The following is an 18,566-nucleotide window of genomic DNA, read 5'->3' as shown; positions in this document are numbered from 1 at the left end:
GTACTGATGTGAATGAGCCTAGTTTGAACCTCTCTGTCAACACAGACAAGTTGACAATTCCACTGGTCAACCCAGATGTATTTATTAAGTGTCTGGCAGTGCAGCTATATTCTCTTCACTGTGTCCCTTTCCTCTCTCATGAAGAGCATGAACAATATATAAAGTATTGGAGCTAAATGCTGGCTATTCTTTATTCTTCATAATTTCATTTTCAACCCATATTGTTACTACGATTTCCTCCTTGAAGTAAGAAATGTCTTAAAATTGATTTTACATGGTCCATAGGGAACAATGATCTTGCACTAGAGCCAAGAACAGGCTGAGTCTTACAATAGAATCTGGAAGACTCCTCTTCCCTTTAGTTTTAGGGACAAACTGCAGTGAGCAGGACAAATGAGAACTACGACTCACGTCTGATGAAATAACTCAAGTCGGCTTACCTGTTCGATCTGTTTATACCATATCATCAGGGCGTCCTCTAGCTGACGAACAGTTTCTGAATTGCTAGCTGCAGCTGTCACTTCTTCAAAGGTATGCAGTTTGGAAAAATCAACATTGTCTATCTTCTTTAACTTAACTGTTCCCTCAATACTTAATCTAGCACCTAAAAGGGAAAAAATTATATTTAAGAAGTGTTTAATGTCAACGTATTAAATGTCAAAGTGTAGTTTCAAGTTGTAATTACTAAAATGTTAGGGATCTAATACTTTATAGAAATACAATTCTAATTGATCATTAGATTGTGACTGGGTGATCTGTTAATGAAATGTGTGTTTTAACAATATGAAATAATACAATTACATATTTTTTAAAAGTTTATAATAAAAAATATATTTTTAAATATGGTAAAAAGTTTTCACAGATAATATAGAAAGAGAATCCTCCTTTTACAATGGAAAATAAAAAAGAAAACATATCTTACTCCTGCTAAGATCCCTGGAAAGAGAGATTCTAATGATCTGATAGCTTATCTCTAGGTCTCATAATTACTTTGACATCTTTTAAAATGAAAAATTTTCTCTAATGCTTATTTTTTAGTAACATATCTTATAGTTAATTTACTCATTTTTAAAATTTATTTAACATTAAATGTTATACTTACCATCTAAAAATGAAAGGTACCTGTTGATGGTTTCAGTGAAAATATGTTTTTCAGATTCTCCTTGCTTGGACTGGTTTAAAGCACCCCAATTATTTGTTGCAAGAATAGCTGGTAGAAATATATTTGCCAGCATATTCCTAATCCCAACTAGGAGTCCCTTTGATGCATCCAAAACAGTAAATAGCACATCCTGAAAGGGTGGTGTTCAAAGGTTATTTTATATGCTGACCCCATTAGAGAACTGAAAATCATAACCTATTTGTATTGTTAATACAATAAGCATAGATAACACAACTTATAAACTACTAGGAAAACTTAAGAGGTTGTGAATATTGTTGAGTTCTAAAATCAACACACTTATATTCTGCCGCCGTTTAATCATTCACATGCTTGCTCATCAAGTGAACACTTTCCCAGGTGCTTTATTTTCTGCACAGGGAAGGAGATAGGAGTCTGGAGTCTAAACTATGTGAAGGAAATAAAACTTAGCCGCCAGCATAAAGAAAGTTCTCAGTTGAAAGTTGCCCTGCCCATGAAAAGGGGACCAGAAAAATTCATGTCAGTCCCAGGAAAGAGCAACGCAACTAGCCCTCTACCCAGAAATTTGGATGGAAAAAAAGATTGCTCAGAGTATACAAACTCTCAGCTATAAGATGAATAAGTTCTGGAGAATCTGTACAGAATGGTGAATATAGTTAGCAATACTGTACTATGTACTCAAAAGCTGCTAAGACAGTAGATCTTAAATACCATTAACCAAAAAAGGGGAAAAAACGGTAATTATGTTAGGTGATGGAGGTGTTAGCTATGGTGGTAACCATATTGCAGTATATGTGTGCATTAAATCAATTCTTCATACACTGTAAACTTACATAATGTTACACATTAATTATATCTCAAATATAGCTGGCAAAAATGTTTAACTATATATGAAAAAAATTTTAAATATACCTCATGAATATTTTTAATATTTATAGCAACATCATTGTGACAGCGAACAAAAAATACACACAGTCCTTTTAGTTTCTCTGGGGCTGCGTTGTCTACATATAATCTCATCATTTTTGCTCCTTTGGTTGCTCCAGCAATAGTTCGACCACATTCTGAAAACAAAAGTCAAGAACTTAGCCTATGATCATGTAACTGATCAAATGTGATAAATCACTGTGGATCTTACAGCTTTGTTCTCTGCTTTACTTTACTATAAGAAGTTTTCAATACGATTGTAGAATAAATTTTTTTTTGTCTGCAAAAAGATGCCAATAATTGCAAATCTTAAACTGCAGCCTCCTCTGGTGCCTTTCCCTGAGTTCTGCACTTTGCTTCTTTTGGCCTAGCCTCAGGCGGGGCCTTCATGCAAACTCTTCTCCTATTCTATCCTCAACCCTTTGCTTCCCTAATTCCTACTAATCTTTCAGATCTCAGCTGAAATGTCACCACTCAGGGAAATCTTCACTAACCCACCCAAGAAGATCCTGTCCTCTACTAAACACATTCACAGCACTGAACTTATTTTAAATCCTTCCTTGAAATAATTTCAATGCAAATTTATCGTTTAATTAGAAATATTTCTCAATGTTTAAAAACTATTAAAAATATGAGAATTCTGTTAAATGGCTGGTTCCAATTTTAAAGATACAAAAATCAACAATCTTTCCATTCACAACCATAACCAACTGAAAGTACGATAAAAGAAAATTTTAAGTTCCCATCACAAAACCACAAACATCTTTTGTGTGCCCAGCCCTCCTTCCTTTGGGTTTAGGGGATTTCTCCTGCTCTGTGATTCCGGAGGACACCAGTGTCAGAGCCCTGCAAGGGTGGGCATGTGAAAACTAGGCTAATTAGACTCTCTGCAAGAATATAAACCTTGAATGCAGACGCACAAAGGTAACAGGGGATTTGAGAGATGTCAATCTACTGATGAATCCTAAAGAAACTGCCCTGAAACCCATGGAAATGATCTATTCCTGTTTTTCCCAAGGCCTAGTAGTTCAAATAGTTCTGAATTTTGTGAACTACCCAAACATTTTAAATTTTTTGCTTACATAAGCCACAGTCTGTTTCTGTTGCTTGCAGCCAAAGAACCCTGAGACATGGTATGTAGCAATGTGAAGCTCAAATGCTCATTCATGGAGGTCTGCACAGAGCTACCTTTACCCTTAATATCGTCCCCTTTTTCCTGGATAAGAGAACCTGAACTTGTCCCATTCAGCAGTGTGTACATACACTCCCAGGGAGACAACTGCTTCTCTCAGCCTCCCTAGCCTGTAGGGTAGTCATGGGACAGAATTCTGGCCAATAAGACATAAACAGCTTGAGCTTTCCTAATAAAGGGGAGAAGCGTGACTAGCAGAGCCCTCTCCTGCCTATGCCTTGAGCCTGAACATGATGTCTAGAGCTTCATCTTGTAACCACGTAGGGCAAACATGAACACAAAGTAACATGTTAAGAATGGCAGAATAGAAAGAAAAAAGCATCTGGGCTTCTGACGGCACTGCGGAGCACTTGAACCATTGCTAGCCACTGCCTACCTTGTTATGAGAGCAAAATAGACTCTGTTTTTTTAAGCCACTATTAGGATTTCCACTACTCACAGCTGAACATATTCCTGGCTGATGGAGTCATCATAGGAAAATGGCTTCTAAAACCCCAAATGCAGCTGTACTATGGAATACTATACAGCATCTTTTAAATGAGGCAAATCTACATTTAATGACATAAAAAATGTCTAGGCTATACTGTCACATCCAAAAAGTAAATTAAGAATAAAATGTGTTATATAAGTATATTTTGAAAATGATAGTGTTTATATTTGCATGCATATAAGAAAGACATGTTGAAGAATATTTACGAAGTTGATAAATGTATTATTTTTAGAAGTAGCAAAAACAATAATTAAAAGTATGTATATCCTTTCTTCTGGCAATTCCTCTCCTGAGAATTCTTCCTAAAAAGTCTTCTTAATCAACACAGAATTAACTTTAATGATATTCATTGATGCATTGTTTAAAGGAGCAAAAAGTTGTAAACAACCTAAATTCTAATAATAAGTTTTGAAAATAATAGTTACATCAGCTTAATGAAATACAGTGCAACTGTTTAAAATTTAACTGTAGAAGTATATCAGTGACATGGAAAAGAGAACACTACTAATTTTTAAAAGCTACCACAGAATAATGTGTAGAGTTGGATCTCATTTTTATAATGCATCTATAAACTATTTTTGTTTTTTAGTTTAAATAAACTGAAAAAACAAAGAGGAGGCATATCTCAGGTAAGATGGTCCCAAAATAGGAAATATAATGTTTTTGCAAATAATTGAGAGAAGGCTGAACAAACTCTCATGGCTATTGAGTTCCTTTTTCTTTCTGAAACTGGACTATAATCTTGATGGATAAGACTTCTAGGGAGTGAGGCAAAGTTTATATGGCACTTGCCCTGAGCCTGGCACATACCATGGTCTTCTCAATCCCATGAAGTAGGATCCACTTACAGATGAGGAAACCAAGGCCTGGAGAGGTTAAATAACTTTCCCAGTGTGACCCAGTGAGTCAAGAGTTGACCACCTCACTTCTGACCACCTCTAGAACCAAGCTTTAAACCAGTGTGTGGCACAGTGTCGACCTGTGATCCCCTCCTCCCTCCAGGCCCAGGGTCTGCACACCTTGGATGGAGGGTGTGATAAGCATTTTAAGAAAACAACTCCTGGTCTGGGGTAATCCTGCACATATGCCAGACAGGACATCCTGTGTAAAAGACATGGAAACTTTCATGTTCTGTTGCTACTGCCGTGAAATCCACCCTGAGCTCCAAACTTGGACTAAGGCTATTTAGAAAGATAATTAGGGCAACAGGGTGTTGGAATCCCGCAGGGCACTGAGTATGGGGGAAGTGGCTTCCTTCTCAGGCCTACCTTGGCCTCTTAAAATCCCATTCAGTACCCAACTACTCCCATGATGCTTTGCCTCCTCGGGACCCTGAGGGCTGGGGTCTGAGTGAATAAGCCATAGGCATAGGCACTGCCTGGAGAAACAAGTCATTGGGCTGCTGAAGTCTGCAGTAACCAGCATGATCCCAGGAAGGTCAGCAGTTTACAGTTACTTCCAGCTGAAGAATGCACTTCCCCCTTCTCATCTGTCTTGTGCTTTCATAAATTTTGACAAAGATCTATGAACAACCCAAAACACCAGAGTGGGTACAAGGTCAGCCAACCACAAAGCAGTCCCAGCTCCCAGCACATCTGGAATACGTCAGATGCCACTTACGAGCCACCTTGGTGGTTCAATGCAGCAGGAATGCCAAAAGTCGTGGAAAGGTGGAGGCAGAGGGAGCCTGTCTCAGATCCACCTTGTCACTCGAGAGCATCTTGGAGAGCTCTGTGTGTTTGGTGTTCTAATCTCAGCACAAAAGGAGGGGTCTCACTAGCTCTACATTCTTGGATTTGGCTCAAGATGAATGAAAATTATACATTCTCTTTTTGTTCAAGCTTGAGAGTTTCATTATTATTATTTATATTATACCCTTCCAAAGAATATTTGAGGCAATTTATAATAACAACAAATGCCAGGTACTGAATGTCTGCCCCCAATTTTTAAAAATTACAATGCATTGTATATAAATTGCAAAATAGGGTCCAATTCTACAAATTATATATCCAGCTCTGGATGTCAAGGAGTCAATGAACCTTGAATATGTCTTAGACTGGCAGCAATATTTGTAATTTGGGTCATTAAAAACATTTAAATTAGTGATCAAAAGATAAAACTATATACATAGTGGTGTACACAGTGTATGTATATGTATGTACACATATCATACATACTGCATATACACATGTGAAAAACATACATGTAGGTATACATATATATACATAAAACAGAAGTTATAGAAGGATATTCACCAAGGAGTTAACAGTGATTATTCTAAGTGAGTGGGAATGTGGGTGGAGGTTTTAATCTTTCTTCTAATTACAGACATTTTCTTATCTTTCTATAATTTTCAGCTACTGTTTTAATTTATAATGTGTTATGAAAATCTGGACCATACAATAATGTCCCAGGATAAGAATTGTGAGAGTCAGAAAATCCAGAGAGCAGATCCAGCCACCAATTATGAGTTTACATATTTTGTTGGTGAAGAATTAAATATATTAAATAATCTGGTAGAAATAGGAGAATTTAATCAACAGCTGTGTTTTACAACGCAAACTTTAAATAAGACAGGAGTTTGGAGAAGAGTGATGGATGTGATCTGGAACACTAGGAAAGCTCTACAGAGGATGCATGAGGTAATGAAGAGGAGGGACAGGATTTGGCTGGGGGGGAGAGAAGAAAGGCACTTGGAGACAGTTTGGGAGGGTGGAGAAAAGGGTACAGAGATGACTTGGGTATATACAGAAAGCAATGAAGAGACCAGCTTAGACGGACCAGCAAATTCATACCTAACAGAATAGGAGACCAGACTAAACAAGTTCTGTGTGTCCAGGTTACAAAAGGCCTTAAGGGAATAAATGAAGAGTTTGGACCCAATTCAAAAGCAGGACAATAAAAATTTACTTGGTGGTAGTGAGTAGTGTGGATGTCAGAGAGGGACTTTGATAACAGAGGTACTGGTTTTCTGGAATACTAGGGCAAGCATGAGGTAGGAGCCTAGCCTAAAGGCAGCAGAGGAGAAAAGCAAGAAAAGAACCAACAGAAGGGACACAGTGAAGGTAAAATCTGCAGGATTTAGGAGGTAAGTAGTCTAAAACTAAAGGATGGTCCATATACCTAGTTATTAAGACAAAAGTTTAATACCCTGATAAAGTATCATTCTCTGGAATAACTGAACAGTAGGGGAAGTGAGATATTCCAACTGCCAGCTGCAGCAGACACCAGATGCTGACCCAGGACCAGTGCTGACCCAGGACTACAGGGAGCAGCTGCTGAGCTTTCTGGTGGTTTCACTATTTCTAGTCATCTGACACATGTGTACACAATGGCACCACCTGTTTCAGGGAAAATGTAATTAAACTCTAGGGAAAATGTGTCTTCCCAGGAGAGGTCAATGACTTCTTTAAAGATACTTTCTCCTTAAATCATTACAGTAATGCTGTAAGCTCCTGGTAAATTTTCTTTATAAATACAGGATTGTCCATGTATAAGAGAAAAGATAAGCTGCACTTAAACATTCATTAATGAATAGCTGGCACATTACCCTTGCAAAGCATCCTTACCAAGACCAGGTACATCTCCTTCTTGGTACAAAAATTTCAATGTCTTACAACCATCTTTCATAAAAAAAACATTAAATGCCTCCAGCTGTTAAATAAAAGAGAAAATGATCATCAATAAAATGACTAGGAAATAATAAAATGAACCAAGCCCTGTGCTAGGCATTTTACATACCTTAGTCCTCATCATTTTGTAAATAAAATGAGGCTCAAAGAGGCAGGATTAGAATCAGAGGCAGGATTAGAATTCAAATTAATTTAACTCCAAAATTACCTGGAACATAGGGTGAATTCTATTTCCAAACCTTCATTAATGATCTACATATATAAGTGTGAAGCCACTTGAGTGACCCTGCCTCACAGAATCTTTCAGGGGTAAACGGATGAGTCAACTGGAGGTAAACATAAAGAATTATTACTAAGAGAAATTATTTTTAAAAGCTGACTCGTGGAACAGCAAAACTTGCGTTATTAGCTAAATGTTTTGTTTGACTAAATATTTGAGTAATTACGTTTTCAGCCAATGTAATTTGACCCATACTATAGCCAAACTAATATAAAAACAAATTATTATAATGAGTCTTCCATATTTATGAGCATGAATTTAATTACTTACAAGTCAGCATAATCATCTTAAGTCAGTAGAAAACTAGGCCACATAAACAAAAACCCTCACATATCACTTGGGAAACACTAAGTTACTAAACCGCCTGCACCTAGTCCTGCTGATTTCATACACAAATGTCTCTCTTGGGCAGTGGGTTTCCCTTAACTTACTGACCACTTACTGCAGGAAGCATCTCAGGTCTGGCAAAGCCTCTTCCCCAAGGACAATAGTCCTCAAACTTCAGTATGCATCAGTGAGGCACCTAGGGAACCTCTTAAAAATACAGAATACTGGGCCTGGGAATCTGCATTTCTAAAAAGTTCCAGGTGATGCCGCTGCTGCTGGTCCTGGGACCACGTTTGGATACCATCAACCTGGGAGATGAAATGGAGCTACAGACATTTGCAAAATTCTAGTCCTTAATTTTCTACTCCTCCATCTCACACATAAACTTGACTCTCTTGCAGAGCTACAATCTGAAAGATATAAAAGCTGCCGGCACAGCTATTCTTGTCCAGCTCCATACTTTCATGCTCTATCTGACTTTTATGACCCATCAGCTTTGAATGCATCCAAATTCTCAAAAGTAGACCATATGATTGTGATAAAAAGACATCTCAACATCAAATATAACTAATTCTGGTTTTTTAGGCACATTGTACTCCTGAGACCAGCAGAGTGAAGTTGTCATGGGCAAAAATCCTGACTGCAGAGTAAAAATTCACTTACAATACTTAACATTTTACAAATAGTTCATCTGAGCTTCACCACAATCTTGCATTCAGCTTAGGTGGAATTACTATGACCCTTTTGAAGAAAAGAAAACTAAAGCTAAAAAGAATTTGTGTGAAGGACCCAAAGACACATAACCACAAGTGAAGAACCTGTAATTGGACACCAGCCTTCAGCCTCCAGGTCTGTGCTCTTTCCACAAAACTGTGCTGTGCCCATCTTGACTGTGGAAAAGACTGTCGTGTAAGCCAGGAGAGCAATCCCAGTGGCTACTGTGAGCAGCGCTGAATGAAGGGAGCAGTAAAATGGGGAGCAGCAGAAGCCTGAATGCCAATGCAGCAGAAACGTCTGTATTGGTCAGGGTTCTGGGAAGCAAAGGAGTCACAACAAAGGAGTTTTGAAGGAACTTTATAATAATGAAGCGATTCCAGAGGCCAGAGCGGGTTTAAGGGAAGCTCTGGCACTAGAAGCAACTACAGGACTAGCAACAGAGGAAAACCAGTACCACCCCAAGGCCTAGAAGCGCGAGCATGGGGGAGCAGTGGGGTAGCTGGAAGCAGGCTGAGAGCTGGAGCTGGGGGATAGGGACTGCTCAGGAGGAGCAGCAGTTAAGGGAAGACGCGGTCACGGCCAGAAATGTGACAAAAGTCAGTTTGCCATATATTACTATAGTTAGGTTGACCATATAAGTTCATCATCCAACACTGGGGCCCTTTTAGGAGTGAAAGGAGGAACTGTTAATAATTACGCCAGAAAAGTAGGCATAATCCAGGACTGTCCCTGGCACACAGAGACATATGGTAATCACCTCGTTGTTTTTGACTAGATTCATGCAGTAGTCCCTGTTCCCTAGTTCTATTTATGCAGTTTGTTTTTCCATCCAAATGATCTACACATGTACTTTACATAACCTGTACGTTTAAAATGTCACTCTATCTGGGCTTCACTATTCCTCTAACTTCTGAAGCCATTTTGAGTTAGAACCTTAGCTCAATCCTAGTTGCTAACTCTCCTCTTTTCTTTCTCCACAATAGTAGAACAAAACTAGAAATATCACCCAATAAGCTATAATTATTTAAAATAAAGCTTCTCTAGTCAGTTAAATTCCAACCTTCTCTTCCTAAATGTTTTGTTCACAACAATTCAGGTTTCTTAATTCAATCACTTATCAAAAAGCAATTAAAAAATAATGATAAAACAGACAAACTTACAGATGGGCAATCCAAAATCAATTCTTCAACAGTTGTTAAGTCCAGACCAAGCGTTACTGATAGAATTTCAAATATATATTTATATGAAGGGTCAATTTTCATTTTTCGGCTTTCTCTTGCATCTCTAAATCTTGCCTAAAGGATGAAAACCACGTGTAAAAGAATTGTTACTATGAAGGTAGATCACCAAATATTTCATTTGAAATAAAAGTGACACATATGAAAAATGGTATTATAAGCAAAACCTGTCTCTCTTTCAATGTTTCCTGCAGACTTGGAATGCCGCTCATACTTCGGCGATATCTGGATGAACTGCGCGAAGACTGCGAGAGCACATCAGACAACATTGACTGGACTATTCGGGGCGGAGGCCTAGATCGAACCCTATGTGGATAGGCCTCATCATCGTCTGGAATAACTATCCTTTCATCAGAAGAAATGAGGTTCATATAATCACTTAAAGAGTAAGTAGGACCTTTCTCAAAAAGAGAGGCATTGTCTTCCTCAAAGGATGCTCCTTCTGGAAAAGGTGGAGCCTCTTCACTGGAAGGAGGAGGAGCCTCTTCTTCTGGAGGGGGCGGGGCCTCGTTTCCTGGATCCGAAGGGGCAGCACCTTCTGAATATGGAGGTGCTGCATCTCCTGACGAGGGAGGTGCTTCTTCTTCCGGAGGGGGTGGGTCACCTTCTTCAGCACTCATTTGTCCACTCCTTCCACCTGCAGAGCCCCTTAAACTTCAAAACCTACGGATTATAAAATGTTTTCTTTTAAAACTGTTCAATAAATTGAGTGTTGTGTGTTAATTTACCCCTCCTCTGGAAGCCAGACAGGTAGCAAAACTGTCTGTTTCTCCCATACTGCATCATCTAAAGAAACTGAGTTTACAGGACTAGAGAATTTTTTTTAAGTGGACCAGCACACGCACACGCTCTACATGCTCTACATACACCTCTGGGAGCTTTTTCAAAGTGTGAGTGCTCCTCCTGATTATGATATAACCCTAGGGGACTGCGCTCCACACACATCCCAGCCCTGTCATAGTAACCACTGCAACTGATGGGAGGGCCCCTGTCTTCAGGTATGTAAAAAGGGCTACAATCTAGCGTCTATCTTCTTCACATAAGAGTAAATTTACTTGGATAGTAAGTAAAAACCTCTGAGTTATTATTGGACACAACAAAGATCTAAAATACCCAGGAGCTGTGTGTGCATTACATCCTTACATTTGAAACTGGCCTGGAGGAGTTAGTCATGCCATCTATAATCACTCAGGAAGGAGTATGATGATATATATTAGTGAAGTCATGTCAATGACCTGTCACTCTGCTCAAATTTATGCTTTTGAATTCTGCAAAACAATTCATTTTACTCAGTAAAAGAATCATGCCTTCTCTCAATAGGCACTGTCTAGTTTCTGAAACCAAAGCAAAATTTACTTTAACTTTAATAAATGGTAAAATACATGTACTGACTGAGCTTAGTCAGGCTAGAGGGCTTCTCCATGGGCAATCAGTGCTATTTCTAGAGCCACGCAGTAACTTAAGCCATTACAGAGCCACTATTACTTAAGCCATCAAGGAAGTGCTCAAATTGAATCATGATATTTTGTTCAAGTAATCAAGAAAGTATGCAATAAATCTTAATGAGTTTTCCATCTAAAAATGGCTACTGTTTAAGTGTTGGCACAGATAAAATTTTCAGAAAATGTTATTATCCAACACAATTCATTCCCTGGGGATTCCAGATAGTTAAGATTCATGGCACATAATTTCAGAACTAGAAAATAAACCTTAGAAATCATCTAGTTTGACTCTCCCTTTTTACTGATAATGAGACTAAGATCCAGAGAAGTTACAGGTCTCACCCAGTTACACAGCCAAGAATGGTCTTTCTAAACTGCAGACCATACCATATCACGGCCCTATTTGAAGTCCAGCTTTGGATGCCAAACACAAACACTTTCTTATGTCCTCCAGGGCTTTCCTGACTTGGTTCCAATCTCTCTCTTCAGTTTCCTCTATTGCCTTTGCACTCCGTGCTGCCTGCAGTCACAGCTATGCTAGCAGTTCCTGAAGTAAGTACTGTTCTCTCACCTCTAGGAGCTGGCAAGGAGTGCACAGCCTACGAAGGGAGGTAAACACACTAACAAACACTTATAATTTTATTAGAACCAGTCAGTCTGCACAAACACCTGTAGCATCAGAGGAGAAAGTGCAGGAAGAAAATCTCTAAGAAGAAGCTGTCATTTAAGACGAGTCCTGGTAGGATACATGAGTTCTGTGCAGAAGACTGGGGAAGTAATATCAATTGTCAGCAATTAAATGCCCAGTTCCGTGCTTGATGAGATATATAACTGTGCTTGATAAATAAATATGGAGAAAGAAGGTAAATAATATTATATTAGTATTTACCATACTTAATACATTTAATATGCAACATATATATTTGATGACAAATTGGAATTACAAGGGAGTAATCATAGCACTCCTAGATCATGTCTGAAAAATCTCCTAATCAAGAATTCCTCAAGTTTATAATAAAATACACTGAAAGAGGTCATTGTGAGTTACTCTGCTCATAGAGTAATCTAATAAACATAGTCTATAGCCTCAATTCAGGTAAAGATATTTAAATATAACATATATATATACTTTCCACCTCTATGTGAGTCTCCTTACCTCAGGTTCCTTGGGATTTTAATGTAAAGCTGTTCAAGGAAAGAAAAAAAATGCATTTAATTTCTGAAACTTATTAGAATACGCCTCCCAAAATACATGTTCTATGTAAAGAGCTCAATTTGTGCTCTATGAATTGAAGGCTGACATATATATTTCAAGCTAAGGACAGGATAAACTCCTGCTTTGTGAACATGAAGAATCTTTATGGTTACGGGTAGTTGCCTGTGAACACCTGACTAGAATTAAGCTAATAATCAGGTATTAATTACCGTCATGACTGAGAAACAAATTCTAAATAACTTGTTCTGGTTTAATTTTTTTTAAGTAAATCATATATCTGAGGGATTTGCGGTCAAGATGGTGGAGTGGTAGGACCACGAGTTTGTCTCTCCTCGTGACTACAGTGAAACCACAACTGAATGCTAAACAACCATAGAAAAAAAAAGTGGAACCTAGCAAAAAAGACCTTCTACAACTGGAAACATAAAGAGGGAACCACAGCAGGATGGTAGGAGGGGCATGCTCACGATATGATTGGGCCCCATACCCCCCAGGTGGGCTACCCATAAGCTGAAGATTTGTTAAGTCGCAGAGGCTCTCCCACAGGAGTGAGTGCTCTAAGCCCCACACCAGGCTCCCCAGCTCGGGTCCTGGCATTGGGAAGAGCAGACCCCAGGACATCTGGTTTTGAAGGCCAGGGGGTCTTGACTCTGGGAGCCTCATGGGACTGAGGGAAACGGAGACTCCATTCACTAAAGAAGTGTACATGGAAACTCACGTGCACCAGATCCAAGGGCAGAGGCAGTGATTTCATAGGAACCTGGGCCAGACCTGCCTGCTAGATTTGGACGGTCTCCTGGGGATGTGGGGGATGGCTGCAGCTCACTCAGGGGACATAAAAGCTGGTGGTGGACATTCCAGGAGTGTTCATCTATATGAGCTTTCCTGGAGGCTGACATCTTGATTGGATCTTTAGCACCAAGACCTAGCCCCACCCAACAGCCTGTAGGGAAGCCTCAGGCCAAACATCATACAGGGTGGGAGCACAGCCACACCCATCATCAGACTTCCTAAGCCACAAAGGCCTCTAGACACAGCCCTACCCACCAGAGGTCCAGACCAAGCTTCACCCAACAGTGGGCAGGGACTGGCTCCTCCTGCCAGGAAACCTGCATAAGCCTCTAGTCCAGCCTCATCCACCAGGGGCAGATACAGGAAATAAGAAAACAATAATCCCAAAGCCTGTGGAAGGAATCCACAAACACATAGAAAGACAGACAATATGAGGCAGCAAAGGAGTATCTCCCAGGCCAAGGCACAAGATAAAATCCTAAAAGAAGAAATAAGTGATGAGGAGATAGATAATTTATCTGAAAAAGTTTAAAGTAATGATGGCCAATATGTTCAGAGAACTCAAGAGGAGTATAGATGCACAGAGTGAAGTTTTTAGCAAAGAGTAGGAAAATATAAAGAATACCCAAACAGAGCTGAAGAATAAAATCACTGAAATGAACAATACACTAGAAGGAACCAAGAATAGACTAAATGAGGCAGAAGAACGGATTAGTGAGCTAGAAGACAAATTATTGGCAATCACTACTTCAGAACAGAAAAGAGAAAAAAGAATAAAAAGGAATGAGGATAGTTTAAGAGAACTCTGGGACAACATGAAGCACTCTAACATTCGCATTATAGGGGTCCCAGAAAGAGGAGAGAGAGAGAAAGGACCTGAGAAAAATCTCTGGAGAGATAATAACCAAAAACTTCCCCAACTTGGGAAAGAAAACAGTCACCCAAGTCCTGGAAGCACAGAGAGTACCACGTAAAATCAACCCAAAGAGGAAAACACCAAGGTGCATAGTCATCAAATTGACAACAATTAAGGATAAGGAGAAAATACTAAAATTAGCAAGAAAAAAGCAATGAATAACATACAAGGGATCTCCCATAAAGTTATCAGCTGATTTTTCAGCAGAAACTCTACAGGCCAGAAGGGAGTGGCACGATGTAGTTAAAGTGATGCAAGGGGGAAACTTACAACCAAGAATATTCTATCCAGCAAGGCTCTTGTGCAGACTTGATGGAGAAATCGAAAGCTTCACAGATAAACAAAAGCTAAAAGATTTCAGCACCACCTAACCAGCTTTACAACTAATGTTAAAGGACCTTCTCTAGTCATCAAACCGTAAGAAGAGAGAAAAAAAAAAAAGAGACCTACAAAAGACTGCTTTGGCTGTTAGGGGTCTTTTGTGGTTCCTTATAAATTTTGGAATTGTTTGTTCTAGTTCCGTGAAGAATGTCACAAGTATTTTGATGGGGGTTGCGTTGGGTCTGTGGATTGCTTTGGGTAGTGTGGCCATTTTGATAGTGTTGATTCTTCCAATCCAAGAGCACAAGAAATCTTTCCATTTCTTTGTGTCATTTAGGTTTTCAGAGTACAGGTAACCTCCTTGGTTAGGTTTATTTCTAGGTATTTTGTTGTTTTTGATGTAATGGAAATGTCTCTGCCAGTTATAAAATCCTGGTTTTTGAAATGAAAACAAAAAAGTGAATGAAGGGCTGCAAATGGCAAAATATCCTTCTTTTTTATGGGTGAATTGTATTCCATTATATATATATATATATATATATATATATATATATATATATATGCTGCGTCTCCATTATCTATTCAACTATTGATGTGCACTTAGGATGCTTCCATATCTTGGCAATTATAAATAATGTTGCTGTTAATTGCAGGGTGTATGTATCTTTTTGAGTTAATTCTTATTTTGTGATTGGCTTTATTCCTTTGATAACTATGTAAGTTTAAAAAGCTAAAGCTCTCAATGTTTAGAAACAATGAACAGTGTATCTATGTAAATTTAAAAATATATGTGCAGTTAAAAAAAAAAAGATCTATCAAGCCATAAAAGACATAGAAGAAACTCAAAAGACATACTACTAAATTAAAGAAGCCAGTCTGAAAAGGCTACAAACTGTACGATTTCAACCAAATGACATTCTGGAAAAGGAACAGCTACAGAAACAATAAAAAGATTGTGGTTTCCAGGGATTTGGAGAGAGGGAGGGAGGAAGGAATGAATAGATGGAGCACAAGGGATTTTTAGGGCAATGAAATTATTCTGTATGATACTATAGTGGCTACATGTCATTATGCATTTGTCAAAACCCAAAGAATGTACAACATCAAGAGTAAACCCTAATGTAAACTATGAATTTTGGTTGATAATAATGTGCCCATGTTGGTTCATCGATTGTACCAAATATGCCACACTGATGAGTGATGTTGGGGGTAGGGGAGCATATATGTGTGGGTGGGGAAGACTATGTGGGAAGTTCGTATTTTCTGCTCAATTCTGTTGTGAACCTGAAACTGCTCTAAAAGAATAAAGTCTATTAAAAAAATTTTTTAATCATGTATCTGAGATTCTCAAAATAAATCACTGCCATTTTGCAAAGATTTTGCTTAGAGAAGGTGTAGAATTCTTCCTCTAGTGAAATAATTTGAGATGCATTTTCTACATGGTTTTCAAATGTCAAATTGTACTTGGCACGCAATGAACTCTAAATATAAAATATCAGCTTACCACTTCCAAAGGCTGATGCAAGTATTTAACTGTAAGTTAGAAAATGTCCACAACTACTTTATTTCGCTAAAAATTGTAGCAAATTTTTTAACAGATTACATATTTGAAATAGAAAAATCTTCGTAAATATAAATTAGCTTCCTATATATATACACATTTGTATGTCTGTATGTATGCAAGTGTTTGCAATAGAAAAAGAGGAAAACAAACACACTTCCTGGAAACAACCAAAATGTTCCTTAATAAAGGACCCAGTAATTATACTGCAGTACTCTGTTCAATAAAGTTTTAATGTAGATATTAGAAATAAAAGTAATGAAGTAGAGTTGTATATACAGATCTCCAGAAAGATCTCCAACATATATTGTCACATGGAAAAAAAAAAGGCAAGGTAGTACAGTGCATTGCATAGAGATACCAACTGTATAAATGTTTTAAAGTGTATGTATGCGTATATATACTATTTCATCTATTCTGAGATGCACACTTTTAAAAGGTTTAATTGGCAACTTTTTTTCTTCCTCACATTTTTTTACTTTATGCAGTTATATACGATACATAATTTCTATTTATGTAATTGCATAAAATTATAATCAATAATTATTTACATTTGTTCAGATGCATTAAAAGCCTTCCAGGGAGGACACACAATAAATTATTAACAATGATCACCTTGAGTGAGAAAAGCTGGAGGAGGGAAGTTGGATAAGAGTTGTATTTTTCCATTTGATAACTCTGTATGGTTCTTTAAAAATACAATTATGTGCATACCTTACTTGTATTATGTCTATATTATATACAGTAACACATAGTATGTGTTTATATTTCTCCCCTATATATCTTAGGACTTAAAATTTAGAACTTCAATTCCTCTACGAATTTTAGGATTTAGCAAGATTACTTCTGCAGTGAAGAGTCAGGTCTTCACTCCAAATATTCACATCATAAGAGCACAGAAGGAATGCAGGATAAACACTTTTTCGTCTTCTCCTTCCTCTTCTCCCATGTCCCCCCACTCCCCAAACGACTTGCTGCCACATGCAATCGTTTTAAATTCCCACCACCTCTTCTAAATACAATTTGGAGGTTCATTGGACGTCCACAAAGTCATCCCTAGTCATTCTCACTGGGAGTAATATGTGGATGTTAGACTCCTGCACGTACAGGAATAATGAAGAAAGCAAGTTACACGCTTGTGTGCTAAGTGTGCAGCCACTTCAACCACACCCCTTTCTCGTGCCCATTTCTGTAACTCCATCCCTTCACGCATTAGTTCATTCCTGATTATTGAGGGTGTTAGGCATGCTTGGCTGCTGTGGCGACCTGTAAAACTAAGAAGCCCCTCCAAAGCAAAACGCACGTGGGGGGAGGGGCATACAGGGAGGTCAACTTCAAGAAAACGTGAGTTAACAAACAGCTGAGAAAGGCTGGCAGGAAAATAAACTTCTGGGGAAAAAAAAAACTTGGGGGGGAGGATAATAGATCAATGGTAGAGTGCATGCTTAGCATGCATGAGGTCCTGGGTTCAATCCCCAGTACCTCCATTTAAAAACAAACAAAGAAACCAAAAAACTTTACAGAGACGATGATGACATTTGAGTTGGGTCTGAAGAGCTCCGTGAGAAGACGGGAGAGTATTGTAGCCAGAAGATGGGGTTAGTGGGGTGCAAACGCAAGAAAGCAGCGAAGGCACAGCCTGCTTGGGAAAATTGGCAAATTTAGCGATGAGATTTTCGCGGTGAAGGGGAGAGAGGAGCAGAAAGTAAGTCTGAAGGAACAGACATTTTGTCAGTCTTACTTTTGAACTCTTAAAAGAGGTGTGAAGTCACTCAGAAGTCCAGCATAGAGACTGGGACTCACAAACGGCGGGGAATCAGCTGTGGGTTGCGGCCGGTGGGGAACTGGGCAGGTCGGGAGGAGCAGTTGGGAGGTGGGGTGCTCTCACTCCGGTTCCCCCATGAGGGAGGAAAGCCGGCGGGGCCTCGGCCGGGCCGGGAATCCAGCTCAACGCGCGTCCCCGACGGCACACTCACCCGCCGCTCCGCTCAGCTCCGCCGGACGGCCCCGGTGCTGCTCCTGCGTGGCCTCCGCGGCCACCGATGCCGGCCGTTGGGAGTCCAAAACCGGTTCTTTCCGCGGCGTCCCGCGCAGGCTACCGCGGGCGCTGCTCCCGCGGCCCAGGTTCCTCCCCCCCCCCCCCCCCCGCCACGCCTTCGGCCCGCGGTCCCCGCCCCCACGCACTCACGGTCTGGGACTCTTGTCCCACGGGCCCGAGAAGTGAAACATTGTTTAGAGGCCCCAGGCTGCTGAAGGCGCAGCTGCGTATAGATGGAAATTTCGAGGAGTGGGGCCTTGGGAGGATTCCAAGGTATGCTTTGAGGGGACTGACACGGAAATGCGTAAATATATAAAATACCTATGACTTTTCTAA

At 39.4% G+C, this 18,566-nt stretch overlaps 1 protein-coding gene across 16 annotated transcripts in view; it reads right to left on the bottom strand.

The window, feature by feature from the left end:
- DNAH8 (dynein axonemal heavy chain 8) overlaps positions 1-18,317 on the bottom strand; it is a 219,464-nt gene extending 201,147 nt beyond the window's left edge. For 14 of the 16 annotated variants that reach the window (XR_012501126.1, XM_074348632.1, XM_074348630.1 and 11 more), the window contains exons 1-8: positions 18,169-18,317; positions 12,543-12,571; positions 10,112-10,607; positions 9,867-10,001; positions 7,320-7,404; positions 2,054-2,205; positions 1,103-1,292; positions 441-604 (exon numbers count right to left, since the gene is read on the bottom strand). Coding sequence is in view for 15 of the 16 variants with exons in the window: in XM_074348632.1 (XP_074204733.1) it covers positions 441-604; positions 1,103-1,292; positions 2,054-2,205; positions 7,320-7,404; positions 9,867-10,001; positions 10,112-10,564 (1,179 nt within the window). In the remaining variant the exon portion in view is untranslated. Of the gene's footprint in view, positions 1-440; positions 605-1,102; positions 1,293-2,053; positions 2,206-7,319; positions 7,405-9,866; positions 10,002-10,111; positions 10,608-12,542; positions 12,572-18,168 lie in introns of those variants that run through there. The other 2 variants (XM_074348631.1, XM_045509285.2) reach the window with 2 other exon arrangements.
- Between the last annotated feature and the right edge of the window lie 249 nt (positions 18,318-18,566).

The sequence above is a fragment of the Camelus bactrianus genome, chromosome 20 (genome assembly GCF_048773025.1).
Source record: "Camelus bactrianus isolate YW-2024 breed Bactrian camel chromosome 20, ASM4877302v1, whole genome shotgun sequence".
In the NCBI taxonomy this organism is placed as follows: Eukaryota; Metazoa; Chordata; class Mammalia; order Artiodactyla; family Camelidae; genus Camelus; species Camelus bactrianus.
This window is presented reverse-complemented; position numbering and strand designations above follow the sequence as displayed.